Source organism: Acomys russatus, chromosome 6 (genome assembly GCF_903995435.1).
Source record: "Acomys russatus chromosome 6, mAcoRus1.1, whole genome shotgun sequence".
NCBI lineage: Eukaryota > Metazoa > Chordata > Mammalia > Rodentia > Muridae > Acomys > Acomys russatus.
In genome coordinates this window covers 52,376,774-52,402,836 of record NC_067142.1, presented here as the reverse complement: position 1 = coordinate 52,402,836, position 26,063 = coordinate 52,376,774, and the positions used below count along the sequence as shown (strand labels likewise).

Here is a 26,063-nt window from a genome sequence, read left to right as displayed (position 1 = left end):
GTAAGCAAAAGCCTCCCTTTAGCCTAGAAATTTTGCTGTGAAATGAAATAGGGGAGTGGTGACCTATGAATAGTGATTATCTGTTATATTTTAAGTAAAATATCCTATTTTGATCTTTCCAAAATGCATTTTATAGTATGTCTGTCTGCCTTCAATTTATGCCTTGACAAAGGCACAGTCTTTGGGTCAAATAATTTTACTTTGAAGTTATGATCCCTAATTTCTTTTTTTTATGTTTTTTCCATAATATCTATATAAACAGAAGTAGTAGTGGTAGCAGCTGTCAAGAAAGCCCTTCAGTTCCATCTTGTAAGGAAAATGAGAAGAAATTTCATGGTGAAAAGATGGAGAGTTCAGTTGATGAACAGCTTCAGACAGCTGCAGATGATTCTTTACGAAGTGATAGTATTCCGTCTCTTCCTGATGAGAAAGGTAACTTCCTTGTACACATGTGTAAAACTGGAGGGATAGCTAGACAGCTTTGAAACAAAGTGGCAAATGAGTCCACCGCACTCACACATCTACTCATTTGCTTTCTTTTTTTTTTTTTTGTGGTGCTGGAATTTGAACTCAGGGCCTTATACATGCTAAGCAAGTGCTTTGTCGAGGACTTATATTCTCCAGTCTTATAATTTTATCCTGAAAATAGTAGTTAAGAGTCATAAACTTACTTGCACATATAACTTTAGAGTTTTGTTTTGTTTTGTTTTGTTTTTAACCAAAATGTTGTTTCTCTTTACTGTGTATACTAACTTGAAGAATGAACCATTAAGAAGAATGAACCAAACCTTGAAGGTTTAGAAAATTCTTAGCCAATCCCTATTTGATTTATTTTTAACATTTTATGTGTGTGAGTGTTTTGCCTGCATGTATCTCTGTGTACCACGTGTGTGCTTGGTATTGGCACAGGCCCAAAATGGGCATGGAGCTGGAACTATAGATGGTTTTGAACCATTATGTGGTGCTGAGAGTCAAACCTGATCCATGTCTCTAGCCCTGCCAGTTCGTATCATAGGGGGGTGTGCATTGGAAGGGAGAGGAAGAGGCAGAAAGCAAGGATACTCTGGAGAGAATACCAGTGGTGTGACTGGACTCAAAAAGATTAGCCATGCATTTGATCAGCTTTTGTAACAGAAGCCAAAAGTAGAGATGTGGTTACCAGCAGAAACAGGCAGGATAAAATAAAGAACAGGCTTCTAGAATTCTCTGAGGTGGCATCTCTAAATATGCCTTATTCTTTGAAAAGGAGAAGAATGATGTCTGGGCAATTAGCAGATCAGTAAGGCTGCCACTGTCAGTTTAGGCCAAAGTGCCAAGCTGTTTTACCCACCTGTCCCTATCAATTAGAACTTACAAGTTAAAAAAAAAAGCTAGCATCATCCAGACTATTTTTACATCTATTTTTAATTGTTATAAAGCTGAATGGCTGAAACATTTTCACTTAGTAGTGTTTTACATCCTGGATTTATATGAACAATTCCCACATAAATGGAACTAGAAAAACTACCAATTCTTTTAAGTCTGGTTTTTCTACTTGCAATCTCAGTCAGGATTATTTTGACCCTGTGGGGGAAAAAAATTAATGCCCAGAGCTACCAATAACAGGAAGAAAAGAGAAGAAAAATTTTTTTGCTGTTTTTGAGAATGAAATGTTTCCTGGCATGGTAGGTGCTTAAGCATGTTCTCCACATGCCGTTTATCTACATGCTAGTCAGTCTTTTGCCATAACTGTTACATGTTTTTCATGGATGATAAACATGGTCATGTGAGGTTTTTGTTGTTGTTGTTTGTTTGTTTGTTTTTTAGTTTTGGTTCTCTGAGACAGGGTTTCTCTGCGTAGCCCTGGCTGGAACTCACTCTGTAGTCCAGACTGGCCTCCACCCTTCTCTGCCTCCCAAGTGCTGGGATTAAAGGTGTGTGCCACTACTGCCTGACCAGGCTCATGTTCTTAAAAAGGCCAGCCCTGCAGCTTTGACTTCCTTCTCATGAGTGAGTGCTTTTTTAAATGAGAAGATGTATCGTTTTGAAGTCAGAACAGTTTTTCATTGGATCCTGGAAGAGGACTCTTAAGTTCAGCAAGCTTCTGATAGCATCTCATGTCATAGAGTGCCCCAGTCCCTGCCCCATAACCATGAGGTTTCCTTGCCTTTCCAGTAGAGGGCTCACTCTTCTGAGTAGCTTTTGGCTGCTTGGTTCCTAGTGTTTTACCAGTTGTCAGTTTGTGGGCAGTTTGCTCTGTGAGAGTGGATCTCAGTGAACTCTGAGTGGTGCAGGTGTCAGAGAGACAGCGGCAGTATTTCTGTGGTAATAAACACAACTTCTCATTCTTAGGAGTTAGACCACCTGCCTGCTAACATATGCGAATAGAGGCCACTGGCTAGGTGACCTGTCATCCTGATCATTTCAGAGAGCAGAACATTGAGACAGCTCTTTCTAGAGTTTAAGATGTAGTGGGATTTGCCATGTAGGTCTTGAACTTGCTTGATAACTGCTACCCATTTCTTTCCATTTGTCCCATTTGGATGAGAGTGTCCCTTTTGTTTGTTTGTTTTGTTTTAATCCAGCATTTGGTTTTGAAAGTCCGTAGTTTTTTTGGTCTTACAGGCTGCCAACATAATAGAATTTTGTGTGGACTCATACTTGGAGTTTCACCCACATTTAATATTTGGATGAGGCTTTGAACTTGGAATTGATTCTGGGATAGGATAAGATTTGGAGGGTATTTGGATGAGGTAACTGGCTATGAGAAGGGAATGAATCATGTTATGTTTAGGGGACACTGGACATGTCTCCCCTAAAATTCCTATGTCAAGTTGTTGATAAGGATGCAGAACACTGGAACTTGTATTCATTACTGGAGAGAATAAGAAAGTGAGCAGTTACTTTATAGAAGGGTTTGGTAGTGACTTGGTTGTATAACCAACTGGTAGACAAAAGTCTAGATATTTGCCAATTGATTTTAAAACCCGTGTTCATACAAAATCCATTTGCACTATTATTCATAGCAGCACTTTTCATTATTGTTGAAAACTGGAGGTAACCAAGATGTCAAGAGAACAAATAAACAGTTACTCCATACAAGTGACTACTATTTAGCTACCAAAGGCAGCGCGATCAGCTCCTACAACATCATGGATACATTTTAAATGAGTTTTACTGAAGAAAGAAGCAAGTCCCAAAGTTCTGGGTCATATTGTTTCATTTATATAACAAAAAGGCATAAACAGAAGAGTGGAGAACAGATTGATGACATTGTGGCTGTTAGGTGAAAAAATAGTTAAACTACGAAGGAGGATGTATATGGTAACTTTTAGGGTAAAAGGAACAGTTATGTATGGTATTTGTATTTTCTATTTGGTGCTATACATTTCTCAAAATGCTGAAACTGTGTATCATAAAGATAATGTTAGTGTGTATGAACTAAACATTGATATATGAAACCTATTAGTCAGGGTGTAGACGATCCCCAAATGCAGTACAGCTTGTGACTAATGCATTTAATTATGTTACATATAAAGTGGCAACAGAAAGGGATGGGGGATGTGTTAGGTCTCTCTAGACAAACAAAGTCAAATGTGTATAGAAGTGTAAGAGAGGACTGATTAGATTTCTTACTCCTCTGGAGAACTTCACAGTAGCTGTCTGAGGGCCAGAGTGGAGGAAGCCTAAGAGCACAAGGTCCCAGTGACACAGCTTTTGTATGCAGTGAAGGCAAGTCTGTACTCAAAGGCAAATGAACCAGAGTCTGCAAGAAAAATGCAACAGCTCCAGAAAGTCCACTGCAGCCCAAGCTTCCCTCTTCCACTTCTTTGTTATAATGTAGCCCCTAGTTCATTCAGTGATGACTGCCATGTTCAAGGCAAGTAGTCCTCAGTTTGCTGACCCACATGCCAGCTATCGCTGGGGTCACGCTCCCCTACATACCCAGAAGTGTACTTTACACAGTTTCAGTCAAGTCAAATTGACAGTCACATTGTATGTGGGGTGGGGTGGGATAGGGAGTGAGGGGTCTAAGAAACTTCAGGAAATGGTGTTTTGAGTACAAAATTTAAGTCTAATGCAAATGGAACAGCATATAAACCTGGACACTGTTGGCAATTTTGTTTTTCACAGTGATACAAGTTAATAGTTATATTAATTAGGGTTAAACAAATCAATATATTGGGTAATTTATCAGTGTTTGAGAGGAGATAAGATTAGATTCTGGTGCCGAATTGGAATCAGAAACATCAGTATGGATTAATGCTTAGCATGTCCAGATGGATACAGTAGCAATTGTGCATGTTTGTGTGCACACATACATAGATGAGTATACATGCATATTACCACCATGCAATGAGCAAGTGCGGAAGTAGTGATACCCCAGTGTGTGCACTATGGTCTGTAGATATTATTCTCCACCCAAAGAAACTGAAGTTCCTTGTAGAAATGAGTGAGCCAAAGATTGCAGTGCAAAATACATGCTGAGTTCAGAGCATCTTGTGATAGCAGAAAGTAAGGAGCACTCAGTAGACAAGAGGTTGAGCATGTGTCAGGCACATAGTAACCAACCTAGAAGACATGTCGTAGCCTCTCCCCCGCCCTGCCCCTTTTCTTTTTTTCTTTTGGGCACAGGATTTCACTTTGTATTCCTGGCTGACTTGGAACTCACTATGTAGATCAGGCTAGCCTCTAACTCACAGAGATCCACTTAATGCATGTACCACCATGCTCATCCTGTTTCTGGTTTTTGTTATTTATTTATTTATTTATTTATGATGTATACAGTGCTCTGCTGGCATATACACTTGCAAGCCAGAAGAAGGCATCCGGTCACATTATAGATGGTTGTGAGCCACCATGTGGTTGCTGGGATTTGAAATCAGGAACTCTGGAAGAATAGTGCTCTAAACCTCTGAGCCATCTCTCCAGCCCCCTGTTTTTAGTTTTTTGGTTTTTTTTTTCTTCTGTTTTTAGTTTTTAATTAAGCATGGAATGAATTTCTTTTTTGAAAATTTTGTTTTTAGTTTAAGTAGAATTATATCACTCTCTCCTTTTCCTCCCTCCAGTTCTTCCTAGTTACCCTCCCTTGAACCCCTCGTGCTCTCCCACTCTCAAGCTGATGGCCTCTTTTCTTTTGATTGTATTTGTTATATATACATACATATGTATGTGTGTGTACAAATATATATAAACATATACATGCATATATATGTGTAACCATTTTGTTGTTTGTGTGTTTATGGTTTCAAGACCGACCAATGTGTTGGACAACCAGTAATGGTGCTCATCTCTGGGAAAGAGAATTCTTCCAGCAGTCAACAGTGGCTTGTAGTTCTTCATCGAGGGGTAGAGGCCATGAACCTTTCCCCCTTCCACATCAACATGTCCATTAATATTGTTGTTGTGCTGGTCTTGTCATGCAGCCATTTCCAAGAACAACTGTTTGATGGCAGACTTGACAGTATTTTAGCTTTTACGATCTTTCCATCTTCTCTTCCATGTGTCCTGAGCCATTGGTGTAGGAATGGTGATTAATGCAGGTTTATCTTTTGGCGCTAGGCTCCCCACACTCAGTTTACCCCTACATTGGGTCCAGTTGTGGGTTTTTGTGATGGTCTCCATTTGCTGTAAAGCGTGGTAGTACATTTACCTGTGGTGTAAGGATACGATTTAGACTGTGATAAGGAATTATGCTGGTCTAGAAAATGGTTTCTAAGGTTCATAACCTCATTAATTCCAGAAAGTTTGCTAGGTTTCCAGTAGCAGGCATGACTTCTCTCCTGTTGAGTGGCTCTCAAGTCCAGTTAGACAGCTGAGTGCCACTCATTGCACACTTGTGCATATCTTGCTGTGCTGTGTCATGGATTATAGGTGTTGAGCTGGGGAGGACTTTTAGTTCCCTCCTTTCCTTGGCAGCTTGCATAGTATTTTCTGGAACCATGAAACATAAACCACAGGAAAGAGGTTTTCAGGTCAGATGCAGCTTTAGTCATTCACTTTGGATGTCCTAAGTTTGTGTGCCTTCAGCAATAGGATAATATAACTCTTGTTTCTCTGCTAATAGTGTTAAACTTTTACAAACTTTTTTTCCTCTTGTCATTTCCTTTGAGGAACATCTAGTCATAAATGTTTGTATAATAGTGCTTCCTAACTGATCTATAATTGCTCTTTAAATATTAAATATATTAATCTTTTAACATATTTCTTATTCTAGCATTTCTAGGTATTTTCAGAGAGGTTTTATTTGTTTGTTTTGTTTTGTTTTCCTTGTCTGTAAGATCATTGACTTTTCCCTCTTAATTGCTAGGTACGGTTCTGAGAATTTATATAGAGTTGCCTCAGTAAGAGGCAAAGGAGGTTCTATTTAAACATACTGAGGAGATTATACTGATAAGGTATGGGGCTGGGGTGGTAGCTTAGTTGGAACTGTGCTTGCCTAGCACACACTAACCTAAACTAGGTGCGATGGCATAGCGTGGCATACACCTATGATCCCAGTACCAGGCACGTAGAAATGGGAGGATCAGGAGTTAAAGGCTAGCTTGGGCTATGTGAGTCCCTGGGTCACACTGTTTCTCCCCCCCAGCCCCACAAAAGAATTATTATAATTCTCTCCCTTCTATTAGACTCAACTTCTATTGCAACAGAATACTCCCTGAAATTTGATGAATCTATGACAGAAGATGAAATAGAGGAAAAGTCATTTCGATCTTTACTTCCTTCTGAGAGTCATCGCAGATTTAACATGGAAAAGAAGAGAGGTCATCATGATGACTCAGATGAAGACGCTTCCCCAGACAAGACTGCCTTGTCTTCTGCCAAGGTATGTTTTTGCTTAGGAGGTAAATTGTTGCAGCCATAGATTTTCAAAGGTATGAAAATACAATTTGCATAAATACCAGCTATATAATTGGCAACTATCAGATATTTTCCAGGAGGTCATATTTATTATTATACGTGTAAAATCTGGCTTGGTTTTTAAAATAAATAGAATATAAACTTACTAGTTGTAATAAGACTGTAAGGACCCCAGCCTTTTTACTTCATTCATTTAAAATATACATTCTTCTTTCCAAATTGTATGCTTCATGGAAAACAGGGGCAAATTTTTACCCTGTTTTGTTTTCCTGGGACAGTGCATGGCTTGCAAGAATTGTTCATTAAGATTTTTGGGTGGCTGAATATCAGTCTCTCATCTTTTTGAGGAATATTTTCATATATGGTAGATAATTTTATAAAATGCTTGTTTTGCTTTATTTAATTTTTTATTCTTTTTCTTTCCGAGATGAAATCTCACTATTGTTGCTTAGGCTGGTCTCCAACTCATGTGTGCACGTGATCTTGATATATCAGCCTTTGGAACTATAGACATGTGACCCTACCCCTATCATTTGTACTTTATATTTTACAAAGGAATAAAATTTTAAATGAAGTTAAGTGCCAAAAGATTTTGAAGGTGCTAAGTTTGAAATAACTTCTGTATTCAGGAGCTGAGCATGCCATTCTCAGGAGGACAGGATAGCTTTTCTAAGTTCACTATGGAGATGGTGCGACAGTATATGAAGGAAGAGGAGATGCGCGCAGCTCACCAGTCCTCGCTTCTGCGCCTTCGAGAAAAGGCCTTAAAGGAGAAGACAAAGGCGGAATTAGCCTGGCTAGAACATCAGAAAAAGCAAGTTCTTTTTAACAAGTACACTTCGCTATTCAGTTTCTTTGAAAAAGAGGTGCTTCAAGTCTTCACATGTTTTTGTTTGGTTTTGATGTTAGGAAATGAAACTCAGGTTTGTGAATGCTAACTACTTGTGATACCTGTGAGCTATGTTCCCAGCCTGTCTCTTCTCACGTGATTTCTTCAGTACACTTCTTAAGCTAAAACAGTGGCAGTAATCTTTGGTTTGTGTTACTTATGAGATCATTTTCCTACTGGTGAATATTTTCATTTCTCCTAGATCACTTCATCCAGCTCATTTTACATATAATATCTCTCACGAGCTATATGTTGTTCAGAGTATTGCTGTCCTTAGAGGGTGGAGTCCAGGGCCTGCATATATTATATAGTCAGTACAACACTTGCTGTCCTTAGAGGGTGGAGTCTGGGCTTGCATATATTATTAAGGTTTTTGAGATTTATAAATGTGACATTCGTATTAATTAAAGAATATTCCTTGCAGACATCTACGAGACAAAGGAGAGGATGATAAGATGCCCCCCCTCCGGAAGAAACAGAGAGGTTTGTTGCTAAGGCTGCAGCAGGAAAAGGTGTGTGGGAATAGCACCTGTGTGACAGTTTGTCACAAGGGAAGATTGAATGTTGTTCTACCTCATCATGTCACTGTCACTGAGATTTAGTTGATAACTATTGTTTATTACAGACATTTCTTGCTAGTCTCACCTATTTCTCTTATTTTAATACTGTCATATTGCTAACTTATTAGACAGCCAAATCTGCCTTCATGTACTACAGAAAATAAAGTAGTCCTTCAAAATACAAACAAAAAATTAGTATATGTATAGAAAAATGGATGTGGGTTAATATTCAGTTATTATTTTCTTGAGTAGATTTTTATGACATGAATTACATATTGACAAGATTTTGGCTTAGTGGACTTAGAAGGACCTTAGCTTTGAGTTCTGGAGAGGCAGCATAGTACCTAATGATTGAGAACTCAGGCTATGGTGGCAGCTTGCCCGGATTAACATGGTATGAATTATGTAATAGATTATTACCCAAATAGTGTCCAAAACCAAGTTTACCTAGGAAGTGTCATTACTGGTCATATTACTTACTTATAGGAAATGTGTTAGTCAGCTTTCTGTTGCCATAATAAGTACCTCAGGTAAAGAAAAGGGTTTATTTTGGTTATACTTGAGAGGTTTCAGCACACAGTTGGTTGGTCCAGTTGCTTTTGGACCTGTAATTAGGTAGTGTTGTCATGGCAGGATCACAGAAGGCTGAGGGATAGGAAGCTTTTGGCAGGTAGGAAGTAAAGAGAAATAAGAAGAGACTAGTCATGACCCTTATCTAAGTTCCTTTCAAGAGTCTACCACCACATAATTCCTCCGCAAGCTGGAGACTGGCCTTCTAAACAGGCCTTTGGGAGACATTTACCTAGTGATAGCAGAAGATCTACATCCGTTTTGCCTGTAGGTTCCCTGGAAAAGTCATTGAGTGAATCTGTATATTATCTGCTTCAAAAATTTAAGCATAAACCAGTGCCCCAGCACAAATCAAGGACATCAGATTGTATTGACAGTCATTCTTTTTTATTTTCATGCCTGTACAGTTAAAAAAGCAAGTTTTGATTAATATAGCCCCAATTAAGTGGCCAAAATGATAATCGTATGATTGTGACCCTTGCATACATATGTTTCTTATTGTATTTAACAGAAACATGAAGTCCACAATTAGGACCCTGTTTTGGCTAGCAGACTCAGTGATTAGCACAAGGAAAAGTATTTGTACAGTTACTTAGAGTTGGAAACTTAACTAGCCAAGTATTTTGTCTTTTTAAATTTGTGTGTTCCATTACGTTCTTAAAATTAACATACCAAGTAATAGACTTCAGAGTGGCATTTCTGTACATGTGTATCATTGTGCTTTATGGGTACCTTCCACAGTTCTCTCTGTGCCACCCTGCTTCCTCTTGCTGCTCCCTTGTTCCCCACAAATAATCTCCTTTTGTCTTCATGCCACATATATTCTATCCCTTTCTGTTCTCCCTTCCCATTACTTCCTTTCTTCTCTTTCATAACCTCTCTCTCTCCCTCTCTCTCTCTCTCTCTCTTTCTCTCTCTCTCTCTCTTCTCTCATACACACATCCAAGTTTAAATCCAGATTCTGCATGAGCCAGAATTTGATAATTGTTGAGTCTGGCTTATTTTACTTAACATTATAATTTCAGTTCCCCTGATTTTCCTTCAAATGTCTTAATTTCATTATTCTTTACAGTTGAGTAAACTACCATGGTGTAAATGCACCACACTTTCTTTTATGCGTTGGTGGACCTCTGGGCTGCTTCCGTATCTTGGCTATTGTGAATAGTGCAGCAGTAAACACAGGTTGCCCATGTCTTTGCAGCAGGATGATTACAGTCCTGTTTGGATATGCCCAGAATGGTATACCTGGATTATATAATAGTTCTAGTTTTAGGTTTTTAAGGAAATTCCATACTGACGTCCATAGTGGCAACACTACTTTATATTCTTCCCAGGAGTGTGTAATGGTTTCTCCTTCTCTGTTTCCTCATCAGCATTTCTTGTCCTTCGTTTTCCTGATAATAGTCATCCTGATTGAGGTTAGATGAAATCTAAATGTTCTTTAATTTTGCATTTCTTCATTGTAAACAAGCCACACAGCCCCACTCCAGAATACCACTTTTACTTGAAAGAATTACTGACATGAAAACTATGCTTATCCATATCCTCAGCAGTTAAGAGCACTTAACTCTTGCAGAGGACCTGGGATATTTGAATAGTGAAAAGTATTTTATGCCACATTAAAATGAGTCCAGAGTGCTAACCATTATGATTAACTTTTCAGATAACTAATAATTAAAAACAAACAAAAACTCTCAAACATGATTAAAATAATGAAAGGCCGAGTGTGGTGGCACACGCCTTTAATCCCAGCACCTGGGAGGCAGAGGCAGGTGGATTGCTGTGAGCTCAAGGACAGCCTGGTCTACAAAGTGAGTCTAGGACAGCCAGTGCTACACAGAGAAACCCTGTCTCAAAAAAAAAAAAAAAAAAAAAAAAAAAAAAAACCCAAATTTTTAGTATCTTTATTATGTTTATCTCATTGGTAAAGTGATTTTCTTTAATTTATGAAAAGAAGGGATGTTTCTGGTAAAATTTAACAATTATTAGCAATGAAATTTATTAATTTTGCCCATTAAATTAGCTGCCAATACCGTGTGAGGAATGATAGGTGTAATGTGGTCTAAAGTGTTTCTGGTAGACTGTAAGTGGAAATACTCTCCTTTTTGAAAGATGGTGTCTTTTTGTTGTTTCTGTTTTTGAGACAGTCCTTTGTAGCCTATGCTGGTCTGGAATTTACCATGTAGCCTAAACTGGCTTCAGATTCATGTTTTTCCTGCCTTGACCTCCCAAGTGCTGGGATTACAGATCTGTGCCAGCATAACCAGGTTGAAAGCAATTTTTAAAACTGTTAAGAGCCATAGACTATTACATTGTCATTGACTTGCTTTTCCTACTTTCAGGAACCTCTTATAGACAACTAGTTCATATCATGAAACAGTTAAAGGGTAAAGCATTCTTTTGGGTAGTGAGATATGTTACAGTTTAAGAATTTAACAGCACAATAGTGGTTATCCTAGTTGGTTTACTGATGTGCAGCCATTAAGCAGGTAATGAAAAGATACAGTAACATTGTGGAAAAATATAAAAGGTATGTTAGAGTTAGAAAAGACTATGAACTTGCCATCATGTTTAACTACAGCTATTAAAGCTAAGAGATCATCAAAAATTATTTTAGAATGATGGGGTTATTTTAACATTTACCCTCTCTCACGAATTAGACATGTTTGGTATTGTTATCTTGAAGTACATTGTGTCTGTGATCTATGTGATGATGATTCTTTTCTGTATGCTACTTTGAACTCTCCCTCTTTCAATCTCAATCCCTTTTCCTAACTCTTTAAATGTTAGGCAGAAATAAAACGTCTTCAAGAAGCCAATAAGGCAGCTCGGAAGGAGAGGCAACTGATTCTTAAGCAGCAGGAAGAGATAGAAAGAATCCGGCAGACCACCATAAAACTACAGGAGAAGTTGAAGTCTGCAGGGGAAAATAAATTGGTAATTTAAATGAAAATTTTATTAATTTGTTTTCAGCCTATGTTGCTTGCTAATGTTAGCCCACTTTGTATTCTGAAATGATAGGTATGTTTGTTCAATGTGCTGTAATAATGTCTAGGATAAAGCTCGAGAACACATTCTTCTGGAATGTGCTTATTTTGGAAGGAACATATGGCTTTAAATTCTCTCCTCTTATGAACTAAAGCAGGACAGAGTTCTTGCATTTGCATGTCAATCTATCATTACTCCTCAAAATTGAAAAGACAGACTCTTGATTATTATATGGTAGTCTTCTCAGATAGCCAGATTTAATTTTATGACATAATGACAAAAGGTTCAAAGGACATATTTAGGCAAGGTGCAGTATTATGTTGGAAATTTTAAATCCCTCATAGTTTCCATTTTTATTTTTGAAACATTCTCAAGTTAACAGGAAAAACTTAAGCACATCACAATTTTTTTTCTGAGTTGCTTGATAATAAGTAGCCAACAAATTAACACTGATGTATTATTACTACTTAACCTCAGGTCTTCTCAGTTTCTCCAGTTGTCAAAATGGTGTTCTTTATAGCAAGTCAATTAGTGGCCTTCAGTTTTTGTGTCTTTCTTTTTTTTTTTTTTTTTTTTTTTGTTTTTGAAGTCAGGGTTTCTCTATGTAACAGCCTTGGCCCTCCCCCGCCTCCTCCCTCTCTGGCATCAAACTCACAGTGATCCACCTGTCTCTGCCTCCCGAGTGCTGGGATTAAAGGTGTGCACCACCAACCGCCAAGCTAGAGTAGTTTCTCGACTTTGATATATGAGAAACATACATGCCAGTCATTTTGTAGGGCATTTCCTAGTGAGCTTTGTTTGGTGTTTCCTGGACATTAGATTCAGGTTGTGGTTCTGTGGGAGGAGTACCATGTAAGGGATGCTGTATTCTCATTGTTATCAACAGGTACACCTTGATTTTAATTGATCACTGTGCCTCAGTCACTTGATTAATACAGTGTATACTAGACTTTACTGTCTTAATGCATTAGATACTTTTTTAATTGCTGTGACAAAACACTACCACCAAAGAAAGTTATGAAAGAAAGCATTTAATTGAGTTGTCAGTTTTAGAAGGTCAAGAGTCCATCATTGGCAGTCCTTCATGGCAGCAAGTAGCAGGCATGTGGGCAGGAGCAGCTGAGAGTTCACATTTTGATCTATAAGCAGGAGGCAGAGAACATACTGGGAATAGCACAACTCTTTTGAAATCTCCAAGCCTGCCCCCTGTAACACCCCTTCAGCAAGGCCACACTTGCTAATCCGTCCCAAACAGTTCCACCAACTAAGTAGTCAAACATGAGCATATGGGAGCCATTCTCAGTGAAGGCATCACATCTTCTTGTTTTCTCATTCCCTGTGTCTTCCTACTCAGTTGCACTGTGACACCTTTGCCAGGAATTTCTCTATGGAAAGGCCATCTTTCCTGCTCTGCTCTCTGTTTGTGCTCATGGCCTGGTGCTGACCACTTACTTCCACATGAACTTCCTTGTTCCCCCATTTACTCTGATCCTCCACATAGGGTGTGCTCCAATGTTAGATAATGCTTTTTATTCTACTCAGGTTTTAATCCCGGACTCTTGCCCATGGTCTTCCTTCACCCTCACATAGGTAGAAACCTGCTGCTCTATATAATGGCTTTAGGACTCATTTGTTCAGGTTGGGGAAGGAAAAGAGAAGGGATCAGCTTTGTTTGTAATTTTATGAAATTTAGATAGTCAGGGTGATCTGTACCCATCTTCTTGTAAAGAATTGAGTATAAATTGCTCTTTGTGGGAAAGATGTATTAAGCAATTAACATTTTACTGTGTTGTCTGCAGATTTTTGTTTGGTTTTAGTAAATTTTTTTAAAGGCAAGATCTTGCTATGTAGCCCTGGCTGGCCTGCAACTTGCCCTATAGCCCTGGTTAGCCATGAACGGTTAGCAGTTGTGCCTAAGCCTCCTCAGTGTTGAGACTGTAGGCACTACCATACCTGGCTTCAAATTTTGCTTCTTGTTCCTCGAAAGTAATATGTTAGTTGGTTAAGCCAGTAAATCCTCCACGTTTTCCCTGTAAACCTTGTAAAATCTATGAACCTACTGTTTTCCATATTTAAAAATGTGTATTTTCCTGGTATATTTAAAGTTTATATCTTCTATTCATTCTTTCTATGAATGCACATTTTATGTAGTTGTAGTGTCTTCTTGTTGTGCTAGGATTAAAGGCATGTACCGCCACATATAGCAATTTTACTATTCTAACTCTTTTTAATTATATGATCAATTTCTATTTTGTAAGTAATTAATATCTTAATTTCACCTATTATTACAAATGTTGTTTTAAGTTAAAACTTAAATTGACTGTGTTTAAGATCTCCTTGAGATCCTTTTAAAGCCAGTGTCATTTTTCTCTGTGTTGTTTGCAGGGTTCTCATAGTGAGGAAGATGTGAAGGATAATAAGGCAGCTAGTCCTGATCCAGCTGGTTTGGAGACCCGTAGTCCTTCCCCAGTATCTATCTCCAGCAGTGAAACCAGTAGCATCATGCAGAAACTAAAGAACATGAGAAGCCGCATGGATGAAAAGTAATTTACTTTTTGTGTGTTTCCTATTTAATCACATTGACATACTTCATCAGATTAGACTGAGAGAAGAAAATATTTTAGCAGAATTACTAGATTACCTAACAGTCAGTTCACTATGTATCTTATTTATAGAACAATTTTTTATCATTTTAATACAACTGGGTTTTTTTAATTAAAAAAATAGTAGTCACGTATATATTCATGATAATATTTTCTCCTTTCTTTTATTAAGAGAAAGGTTATGTGTACCAACTTGGGAAAGAGTGATATATCCTGACAGTTCATCATTGGTTCAGTGACATATCTCTGACTTAGTCAAATAAATACAATTTTAGCTTTGTGAATGGGAATGAATGAGTTCTTCAGCTGAAACTAGACAGGTTGAGATTCTCTTGGGCTATGGAATAACTTGTCTTTGTTTACTTGTTTTGAGTATGGCCTTACTCTATAGCCCCAACTGGCCTAGAACTCACTTAACAGCCCTGGTAGGCCAAAACTTGTGGCAATCCTCCTGTCTTAGTCTCCAGAGTGTTAGGTTTACAGATGTGAGCCTTCATGCTGGTGTTCTGTTATTTTTACATTCTTCTAAATTGTATATGTACATGTGTGGCAGTGGGGCACACACTTGCACACCACCTTAATTTTTTGAAATAAGCTCTCCTACTGAACGGTCAGCTTCCTGTTTGAGCTAGATGGGCTGGCTACCAAGTCCCCAGGTTTTACCTGCCTCCACATCCCCAATACTGGGGTTGCAGGTACATGCCACCATTGCTGGTTTTTATGTGAGTGCTGAGAATACAAACCCAGGCTCCTATGCATGCAACAAATACTTGACTGTGCTCTCTCCCCAGCCCTAAAGTGTTTGTAAGCATTTTTTTTCTTTATTTCATTTTATTTTGTGATGTGTCTCCCATGTAGCCCTCGCTCGCCTGGAGCTTGCTATATAGAATAAGCTGGCTTTGAATTCACAAGCGATTCACTGCCTTTGCCTCCCAAGTGTTAGGATTAAAGGAATGTCCTACCACATCTGGCCCCCTAAAATACACTTTAAAAATTTGTGTGTGTGTTCATGTTCGTGTTCATGTGAGTTCAGGTATGGGTAGGACTCAAAGGACACTCATCTTTCATCTTATTTGAGATAAATCTCTTTAATTGTCACTGCGTATACAAGAGTAGGTCGACCAGATGTTTCCTTGGTTTCTCCTGCTGGGATTACAGATCTATGTAATACCAAATACATGTGATCCAGCATTTATACGGATATGGGCATTTAAACTCAGGTCCTCAGGCCGGGCGTGGTGGCACACGCCTTTAATCCCAGCAGAGGCAGGCAGATCTCTGTGAGTTCATGGCCAGCCTGGTCTACAAAGTAAGTCCAGGACAGCCAAGGCTACACAGAGAAACCCTGTCTAAATAAATAAATAAATGCAAACTCAGGTCCTCATGCTTGTATGGCAAGTACATTATATACTACTGAATAATCTAGCCTGCCCTGAAACATTTAAAAGATTTTTAAAGTACTTTTTTGTGTGTATGTGAGGAGGGTGGAGGACAATGAGCATGGCATGTGTGTGGCAGCTGGAAGACAGTCTGCAGAAATGGCGCTCCTTCCAACCCATCTGAGGTATCGAACTTGGGATGTCAGGCTTGGCCACAAGCATATTTTCCCAGTGAGCCATCTCACAGCTTTCCCCACCCTTTTCTCTCTTTTTGAAGCTCAAGGATGGTTTTTTAGAACTAATCCCAACAGCTGCCTGGAGACTAGGGAAAAGAAGGGAAGCCAGGGACATGCACTGTAGCTGCATGGGGCCAGACACGTGGGAGTGAGGGCCTTAGAGGAAGAGCAAGGAAGCCTAACGGGCTAAGCATACTTAGAAGAGAGACACAAAGAACAAAAGGGGAAGTTACACTTTGCTCACTAATTCAGAGATGGAGACAGTTTTATGAAGCTGCTCTACTCGAGCCAGGGATCTTGCTATGCAACTTAACTTATCCTGGAGCTCATTGTGTAGCCCGGGCTGGTCACTTGTCCTTACCTTCCCGCCTGCCTCACAAGTACTGAGCAGGATAGCAAGTGCACCTCACCACACTCACCTCTAAGACTCCTTCTTTAAAGAAAACTCTTACTTAGATGTAATTCAGTTGCACCTAAGCTCTGAGCAAATAAGGTATATTTATGTGATAGCTACTCTTAAAATGTTAATTAAGTACAGTTCCCAGCACTCAGAGAGGCAGAGGCAGGCAGATCTCTGTGAGTTCAAGGTCAGCCTGGTCTACAAAATGAGTTCAGGACAGCCAAGGGAAACCCTGTCTTGAAAAACTTTTAAGTAAATAAATAAAAATTAAGTACAATTATAAAGTAAGCTCTTTATGCCTGTAAATGTCTATCCTGTATCTAATTTACTTGAAACATACTAAATATGGAAAGGAAAACAGATTTTTGTTGAGTGTCATTTTAAGTTAATACTTAGAACTAGAGGAAGAATGTCATTTGACGTATATGACATAAGTTTATCTAGTTATAGAATAGTGAAAAAGTTCTAGTGGAGCTCTTGCTTCCCATATTACAAGAAAGCCAGTTCATAATTTTGGACTATTTAAATTATGAAAATGTTTTTAAACATTTTAAACATCTATGTGGGAGGCACATGCATGTAGTCCTAGTAGTAGGGTGGAAGCAATAAATAAAAAAAAGTTCAAGGCCAGTCTGGATACACAGTAAGTTCAAGTTCACTCTGGTACATAGCAAGTTCAAGGTACATAGCAAGTTCAAGGCCAGTCTGGATGTCCTAGTTTGGGATGTATTGCTGTGATACCATGACCATGGCAACTCTTATAAGGAAAACATTTAATTGGGGCTGGCTTACAGTTCAGAGATTTATTCCATTATCATCATGGTGGGAAGTATGGTAGCATCCAGGCAGACATGGTGCTGGAGAAGGAACTGAGAATTCTATATTTTGATCCACAGGCACCAGGAGACTGTGTGTCACATTAGGCATAGCCTGAGTGTATGTATGTATACATACATACATACATACATACATACATACATACATGAGATCTAAAAGCCCGCCTACACAGTGACACACTTCCTCCAAGAAAGCCATAAGTACTCCAAGAAGGCCATACCCCCTAACAGTGCCAACACCCTTGGCACTAATGCTTGGACCAAGCATTCAAACATATGAGTCTATGGGTCCATACCTATTCAAACATAGGAGTCTATGGGTCCATACCTATTCAAACATAGGAGTCTATGGGTCCATACCTATTCAAATCACCTCACTAGCTTATTAATCAAAAATCCTTAAGTAAATAAGTATAAGTTCTTTTATGAAGCAAAGTTAAGCATGAGTAAGAGAGTAAAAGAGACAGAGACAGAGATGGATGGGCTTCCTGGTTTAAGTTATATGCACCCGAGGCAAGGGTGGGTAGGACCTCTTAAGAGAATCATATTCATCTGTATATAAATTTAAGATTCTCAATATAACTATAAAAATTGTTTTGGTGGCTTTAATATTAAGTCATTCAAAAGGTTGAAAGGTTAGGTATGAATATTTATACTTATTTTAGTTTTGTTTTGGATACAGGATCTCACTATGTAGCTCTGAATGTTCTTGAACTTGCTGTGCAGAGTGGATGGCCTCTAGCTCACAGAGATCCACCTGTCTCTGCCTCCTGAATGCTGGCACTAAAGGCACATGCCACCATGCCCATCCTGATACACTTAACCTTGATTTCAAGAATTTTTTCTTTAGTAAATGAAATGAAATAATTATTTATGAGGAACATTAAGATGTTCATGAGCTGTTAAATAAAAACTAGGTCAAAGAGGAAGTTTTTGCATAAATAGATCACAAAGAGGTCAAGAATTTGTTTTTTGTTTTTTTCTTTTTTTCATTTTACTATAAACATGCTTCATAACCCTGTTGGTGAGAATTTTCTCAATTTTTCAGCAGGGATAAAGGACTTTTTTTCCTTCCTATGTCCCCTTAATTTTGTCTGCTTAAGACAAAATTTTAAAATTAAAGATAGAGTAAAAGTGTAGGTAAATGGCTCTGTAGGTGAGAGCGCTTGATATGTAAGCATGAGGGCGCTAGAGCCCACATCCAAAGAGCATTCACATGCATGGAGTCCTAGTGCTGTGAGGAGCAGACACAGGAGAATGGCTGGGGCTTGCTGACTGATAGTCTAATTCCAGATTTAATGTAAGACTCTGTCTCAAGAAAGTAAGGCAGAGAGAGTGATGGAGCCAGATGCTGACATCCTTTTCTGGCCTCTGCACATAATGCTGCCACCCCCCATCCCCATATACAGATAAAAGTGGTGCAAAGTGAATATTTGAATATTACATATATGTGGCTCTCTCTTCATTACTCATGGGATAAATGAAAGGTTTCTTCAGATAGGAACTTACTGAGCTAATACGGTTTTGCATACCTTTTATCTCATCACCACTTGGGAGATGCTGCCAGAAGAATCAAAAGTTCATAACCAGGGATGGGATAAACATTGAGATGTAACAAGAATAAATTAATTTTTAAAATTTTTTAAAAAGTTCATAACCAGCCAGGGCTACAAAAGACCTTGTCTCAAATATAGACAGAGAGTCTGTAACTCAGTTACAGTGTTTATGTAGTGACCCTTTGTGTGATCCATAACACTAGGGAGAGTTTTCAAAAGAATTTTTAATGCTTTTTTCCTAAATAAATTACTTTTTTCATTGCAGTGACAAATACCTCATAGAAACAACTTAAAGGAAGAAATGTTTGTTTGGGTTCATGGTTTCAGCAGTTTTAGTTTATTATCAAAGGCAAGGCAGGTAACCTTGTCTGGGGTGACGGGAACATGAGGCAGCTGTTTACACAGTGTCAGGAAGGAAGCAGAGGTGAGCCAGAGGCAGGCATAGCCTTCAGAGATTATAACCAGTTTTTTCCAAGAGGGCCCTGCTTCCTGAAGCCTCTGTGGTCTTGAGAAGAGCACTGCAAGCTAGGGGCCAAACACTGAAAACACAGGCGTGTGGGCACTTCACGTTCAAGCCAGAACAGTTTCTTTCCTAATAAAAATGTCTGTTACTACATGGAAACACGCTGCATTGTTCCAGAAATCTTTTTATTTCAAGGTTAATGTAATGGTTCATAATTTTTTATTACCACCCTAGTTTTCATTCTTTTGCTATGATAAATTCCATGATCAAAACCATCTTTTGCAGCAAACTGTTTATTTCATCCTACAGCTTTTAGTCCGTCATAAAGGAAAGCCAGCACAGAAACGTCAGGCAGGAACCTGGAGGCAGGCACTGATGAAGCAGAGCCCATGGAGGAGCACTGCTTGTTCACCATTGCTCCCGCACCTTGCTTTTTTACACAGCCCCAGGATGTCACTGCTCACAGTGGGCTGGGACCTCCCACTTCAGTCACCAATCAAGAAACTGTCCCATGGTCTAGCCTGCTAATCTGATAAAGTCATTTTAGTTGTGTCAGGTTAGCAAAAAACTAACCAGCACAATCGCTCTTACTGTTTTGTATCTTCTTCCAAATGCCTTTGAATGGTGCATGCTGGAAGGAAGACAGTTTCAGGCACAGTTTCTTTATTGATCTTGTACTCATACGAATAAGAGCTTCATTGCCAGTCTCTAACCATAGTAAACAATTCTAATCATTTAGCCCACATCTGTAGAATAAATGCTAGTCTCTTTCTATCATGGTAACTTTATATTAGATTAACAGTGTAAAACCCCTAATAACAAATTTAAGACTGGACTTAACTAACTTTGCCCTCATGTTTCTTAAGTATTTTCATTAGACTTCAAAATATTAATCACCTATGGTATATGTGTTATTGCTATCTTTCCTCGTCAACTACTCAGTTGTGTGAAGGAGCATGGTCCTTGAAGCATTCAGTAGCTTTTTTTTTTTTTAATCTGTTTTAAGTAATATACTTGTGTTGGGAGTAGGGATGGAGTCAGGTAGTAGTTAGGGAGAAAAGTTTGAACGATAGTTGAAATTTGAGGATGTGTTAGTGATATGTTAAAAAAAATACATCCATTCACTAATGTTTTGACCTCTAAAAAAAGTATTGTTTTTAAAAATTGCTTTTTAAATGCCATTTTTATTACCAGAATTAGGAATTCTAATATGCTCAGCTCAAGTGTTAGTCAGTTACTACAACCTTGCACAACTACTTTGTGTCTAAGCACTGTTACTTGTAGATTGTAGAGACGGCCCTGTTGTGGATACACAGATAGCTCCATGGTGCTGTGTGGGTTTTGAGAACAAAACTTGGTCCTCTGCAAGAGCAGCAAGTTCTCTTAATCACCAATGCATGTCTCCAGTTCCTTGGGCAAACTATTTTTTGTGGGCTTTTTGTTTTTGTTTTGTTTTGTTTTGTTGTGTTGTGTTGTGTTTTGTTTTGTTTTGATTGAGACAGGGTTTCTCTGTGTCATAGCCCTGGATGTCCTGAACTGACTGTGTAGACCAGGCTGGCCTTGAACTCAGAGATCTGCCTGCCTCTGCCTCCCATACTACTTACTGTCAACTTTCTGAATTGACTTTTATGACATTTTCTAAAGTGATAAGTACTACTTTGGGCTACAGTGAAAGAGTTTTGTCCTAAATGTTTCACTAATAATAATGCCCTTGGTAAAATTTATATTTCTAATATATGACTTTTCTTGACCCTTTAAAAGTACCTCATTCTGTAACCCAAGCTGGCCCTAAACTCAAAGTATCTGTGTCTCTGCCATCCCCATGCAGCTGCCTGTTCATCATCCTGAAGGATTATTAGCGCTAGTGGCACTGTCCTAAGGTTCTATTTTCCTTCAGGTTTAAGGGGTACTTTTAGTTATACAATGTATGTATATTAAATAAGGAAATGTGTTTCTGGAAAAATATTTCAAATGTATAATTTTATACTCTTTTTAAACTATCATTTGTGTTAATCATTTCTCTAGTTCTTCATTTTTTAAAAAGTTATTAAATATTTTTACATATGCATTAATATTACCACACATATATACAATAATTTTTTTTTCGAGACAGGGTTTCTCTTTGTAGCCTTAGCCGTCCTAGACTCACTTTGTAGACCAGGCTGGCCTTGAACTCACGGCAATCCACCTGCCTCTGCCTCCAGACTGCTGGGATTAAAGGTGTGTGCCATGTCCCTTCATTTTTAATGTAGAGATTTTTAATATGTTTGGTCTTTATAAATGACAAGTGTCAGTTCTTGTTCTGATAGAGAAAATTTGTTTTCTGTAAAAGGCTAGACAAAATATGTTACCTATATATCTTAAAAGCTTGTTTTATGTGTTCCAATACTATGTTACTTTCCATGCTAGGCCATGGAAGCATTTAGCAGTTTTAGACTTTAAAAGGTGGGTGGTGTTTGAATGTTATAAATAATTTTCAACCTTAAACAAGTGCATTTTATTTTGCATACTATTTTGATAATTAGCATCAAAATAAGTTTATCTACACTCATAAAGAATAACAAGGGACATTTCAGTGTCTTTCTGAAATTTTCAGGAATGCATTTCCTTAAAGTTAAGTACAGAAAATCAAGGCAATCCAGATATAAATGACTGTGTATGTGTATGGGTACATACATAGAGTGATGAAATGCTATCTGTGGAGGGACAGGCATGTTGTCTAAGACATGTATAAACAAGATGCATGTGCCTTAAAAACAAAACAACAGAAACAAAAACATGGCTGGAGTCATACCTATACTTTTTTCCCTTCTGGGAAATCGGATATTAACCCTTGCTCTTCCAAGGCAATAATGAAATGTTGCCTTCTCTACAAGTTACCATTCTACGCATGTGAACAGGAGCATGCTCTGTCAAAGAGGGTTAGCCTTTCCAACTGTCACCAGACTTACTTATCCTTTTACCTATGTAGGAAACCTATTTGCTACTACAAAAGAAGAAAAGCAAGTTTCCTCTGCCTTTAAAACTTTAACATATGGGATTTTCTTATCCTTAGTCTTACAATTAAACTGTTATTTAGACTAGCTCACTTTATTTCTAACTATACATCCTGATATTTCAAAGTATGGGTGTTGATTTTTCAGTACTAATATTATTTAAGTAATCCTTTGCTAGACTTAAAGCAAGATGTCTCTAAGACGTTTTGTAAATAGTTTATGTTGTCAAATTTAAGATTTTATTCCATAAATTGGGTTACTGAGTTATATTTTATTTTCAAGATAGATTATGATAGTAAGGTTAAATAAGCCAAATATAGTACTTTAGCTTAAAATACATAACAAGGTGCAGGTACAAAAATCAGTTGCTCAAAATTACACATGTGTATAGAATTGCTGATACACCAGGTCATGGCCATATTGTTTAGTCAGAGTTAGAGCTTCTTGCAAATGTATTTAGCCTCACACTGTTCTTCTCATTGTAGTCTCATAAACAAGTTAATTTACTTGAAAATGTAGATGATGGCTAAGCAATGTTTGAGAAGACACATTTATTCAGAATTCATTAATAAGAAGTACATGTGTTTGTGTTTGTCACACATAAGGATTTGCTTTACTGAGTAGCATGTAATATTTAGGACGCATATTAAAAGGTCTTCATTCGACTCCTTTGCTTTCCCTTTTTCATTCTTCCTGCTTCTTGATCTCTTGGTTTTAAAATCTTCCTCCTTATTTTGTAGACACTGCTCTCCTGTTCACTACTTCTTCTCTGTCTTTACGTCTCACCACTGGGCCTCTCTCAGTGTCTGTTTTCCCAACCTTCATCCCAAATTCCAGCTGTATATCTACAACCAGTTGGTCAGGTAACTTTGCACCTTTTTCAGTGCACTCTTCGATAGAGCATGCTCTGTTCTTTTTGTTTGTTGTGTTTGCTTTTTTCCTTTTTTGTTTTCACTTTGTTTGTTTAACAGCAGCCTGAAGGCCTTTTGTCAAATGTCATACGGACTTTAACATAGTGTTTCCATACTAAATGACATGATGGTTGTTTAAGAATGAAACATCAGTTCCTCTTGGCCTTTTATTGCTTGTTGGATGTGTGAATTCTTTTCCCTGTTTATCTATCATTACAGATCTAACAGCAGTAATAAAAGCAGCCCAGCTTGCATAGTCACAGCATCTATACGTTAATTAGTGGCCTTTCAACTAATCACATTTTGTTTTCACTAAATCAGTAATTTCTCCCAACCGTTTAGGCCCAAACTAAGATTTAATTTTAGAAGTCAGATTAAGTACAAAGACTCAGGTCAGTTAATGCGTCCTCTTACTTAGTAAGTCCAGAGGTGATATGCTTGTGGCATCTGAATGGTGCTCAGCGTTTCATACCAAAAAAAAAAAAGATCGGTCACTTGACATTGCATTTCTTAGGTAAAAGTGAAGCCCAAGTTTGAAAATAAAAATTGAAGGGGGATAAAATCATTTTTGTTTGTTTGTTTGCTTGTGTATTTGGGCACTTTGGGATTTTTTTTTATAGTTGCTTTTGGTTTTTATTATTTTGAGTTGTGTGTGTTTTCTGGTCTGATATTTTAGAATAAACTTCTTACATATTCTCTTATGAAAAAGAATCACCTATAAGAAAGAGTATGTAAGCTATTGAATAACAGTGTCAGTCCAGTTTATTCAAATATTCATTATATTTTCTTTTCTGAATTTACCACTAACTTTCCTTCACTACCGTGAGAATCTCTTATAAGGGAACACTAATTTTTCTCATATTTAAAAAAAGATAAGTTGGCTTATTGTGCTTCTGTCATTTCAAACTTAGAGAGAAAATGGTATGGATGCCCTGCTTTTGCACGGCTTGTTGGTGAGGCATGAGTGACAGAGCTTTCAAAGTGACCTGTTGCCTATGAGTAGGTTTTCTAACTATTCCTCATGGTACGACTATAGGTTTCTGACCAAGCGAGAACAAAAGCTAATGCAGCGACGACAGCATGCAGAAGAGCTCCTGGAATGGAAGCGGCGTTTAGATGCAGAAGAAGCAGAAATTCAGCAAATGGAAAAGCAAGCTTTGGCTGCCTGGGACAAAGAACTAATAAAACCCAAAACTACTAAGAAAGAACTAGAGAGCCAGAAAACAGAGCAGAAAGGTATAAAACAAACTAAAGCCTATATATTGGATTTACTTTATTTATTTTCTTTCTTTCTTTTTTTTTTTTTTAAGATTTATTGATTTATTATTATGTATACAGTGTTCTACCTGCATGTACAACTGCAGGCTGGAAGAGGGCATCAGATCACATTACAGATGGTTGGGAGCCACCATGTGGTTGCTGGAGTCTGAACTCAGGACCTTTGTGAGAATAGGTGGCTCTCTTAACCACTGAGCCATCTCTCCAGCCCGGATTTACTTTATTTATATGTGATGGGAATGATTAAAAATGAAGAAGGCAGTGCAGCTACTAGTGATGTGCAACTTTTAAGAAGCTATAAGTAAGCCAGGTGGTGGTGGCGCACGCCTTTAGTCCCAGCACTTGGGAGACAGAGGCAGGCTGATCGCTGTGAGTTTGAGGCCAACCTGGTCTACAAAGTGAGTCCAGGACAGTCAAGGCTACCCACAGAAACCCTGTCTTGAAAAACCAAGAAGCTATAAGTAACTTCTTTCCAATATAAATGTGAAGGTTTTTTTTTTTAAATTCAACCTGTCAAAGTTTAATAGATGTTCAAACAGGGAAAACCCAGGTGTTTAATTCTTTACTTTCCACAGAATGCAAAGAAGAGATACATTTCAACTTGCTTTATGACATTATTATATAACTCCAATGCTAAATCCATAAAAGAATGACACACAAAAGGAAAAGGTTATTCTTCTCTATCCTAAATACTATGCATACAAATCTTATCTTAAGAATTACACTCACTTGCATGCATAGAGTCAGAAAAAGACTTAGGAACACACATGTAACCCTCAGATCAAAGCACACATGGAAAAGAGTTGTCTTTACCCCACATACAAGTACTAATACAAAATGAAATGAGAAAACCTAGACTTAAAGCAGATATAATACTTAGTGATAAAGCAGGAAACTTTCCCTTTGAAATGTTTATTAATCATTGTATGAAGAAGGTTCTAGGGAGTTATTAGTAAGGCTTGAAAAACAATTAAAAGCTGTAAATAGTGGAAGAAGCAAAATTTTTATTATTTACAGTCAGTAAAGGTATGCACATAGATAACCTAGAATTTGATAGTGACGAGATTGTGCATTGGGTAAAAGTGCTTGTTTCACAAGCATAAGAACCTAAGTTTGGATCTAAGAATCCATGTAAAAAGCCAGGAAAGCATGCATCTCTACTTGTAACCCCAGAATTGTGGGGGCAGAAACTGTCAGCGCTAGGTTCAGTAAGAAACCATCTCAAAGGAGTAAGTCAGAGAGGGATAGAAGAAGAGACCTCACCTTTCCTGACTTCTACACGTGTGCATAGTCACATATAATTGCACATACATATACACATATACTCCTTCTCACACATACAGGAAAACCCAGGATTTGCACTTTATTAGGATAATGAATGAATTTAGCAAGGTCATTGGTTAGAAAATACAAAAAAAAAAAAAAATGAGACCCAATTGTTGGCTGGGGGTGGAACTCAGCTGATGGAAAGTTTGCCTAGCGTGCATAAAGCCCTGACTTCTTTCCCAGTGCCTGGATGTGATGGCACAGGACTGCCTCCAAAACTGAGGCAGGAAGA

General features: G+C 38.1%; 1 protein-coding gene across 1 annotated transcript in view; it reads left to right on the top strand.

Annotated features, from left to right (window-relative positions):
* The window catches only part of Cep350 (centrosomal protein 350), a 133,160-nt gene that overhangs the window by 76,520 nt on the left and 30,577 nt on the right, over positions 1-26,063 (top strand). The window contains exons 22-28 of the mRNA XM_051147620.1: positions 263-432; positions 6,609-6,805; positions 7,470-7,654; positions 8,154-8,241; positions 11,650-11,796; positions 14,233-14,390; positions 24,264-24,463. Of these exons, the coding sequence (XP_051003577.1) occupies positions 263-432; positions 6,609-6,805; positions 7,470-7,654; positions 8,154-8,241; positions 11,650-11,796; positions 14,233-14,390; positions 24,264-24,463 (1,145 nt within the window). The remainder of the gene's footprint in view (positions 1-262; positions 433-6,608; positions 6,806-7,469; positions 7,655-8,153; positions 8,242-11,649; positions 11,797-14,232; positions 14,391-24,263; positions 24,464-26,063) is intronic.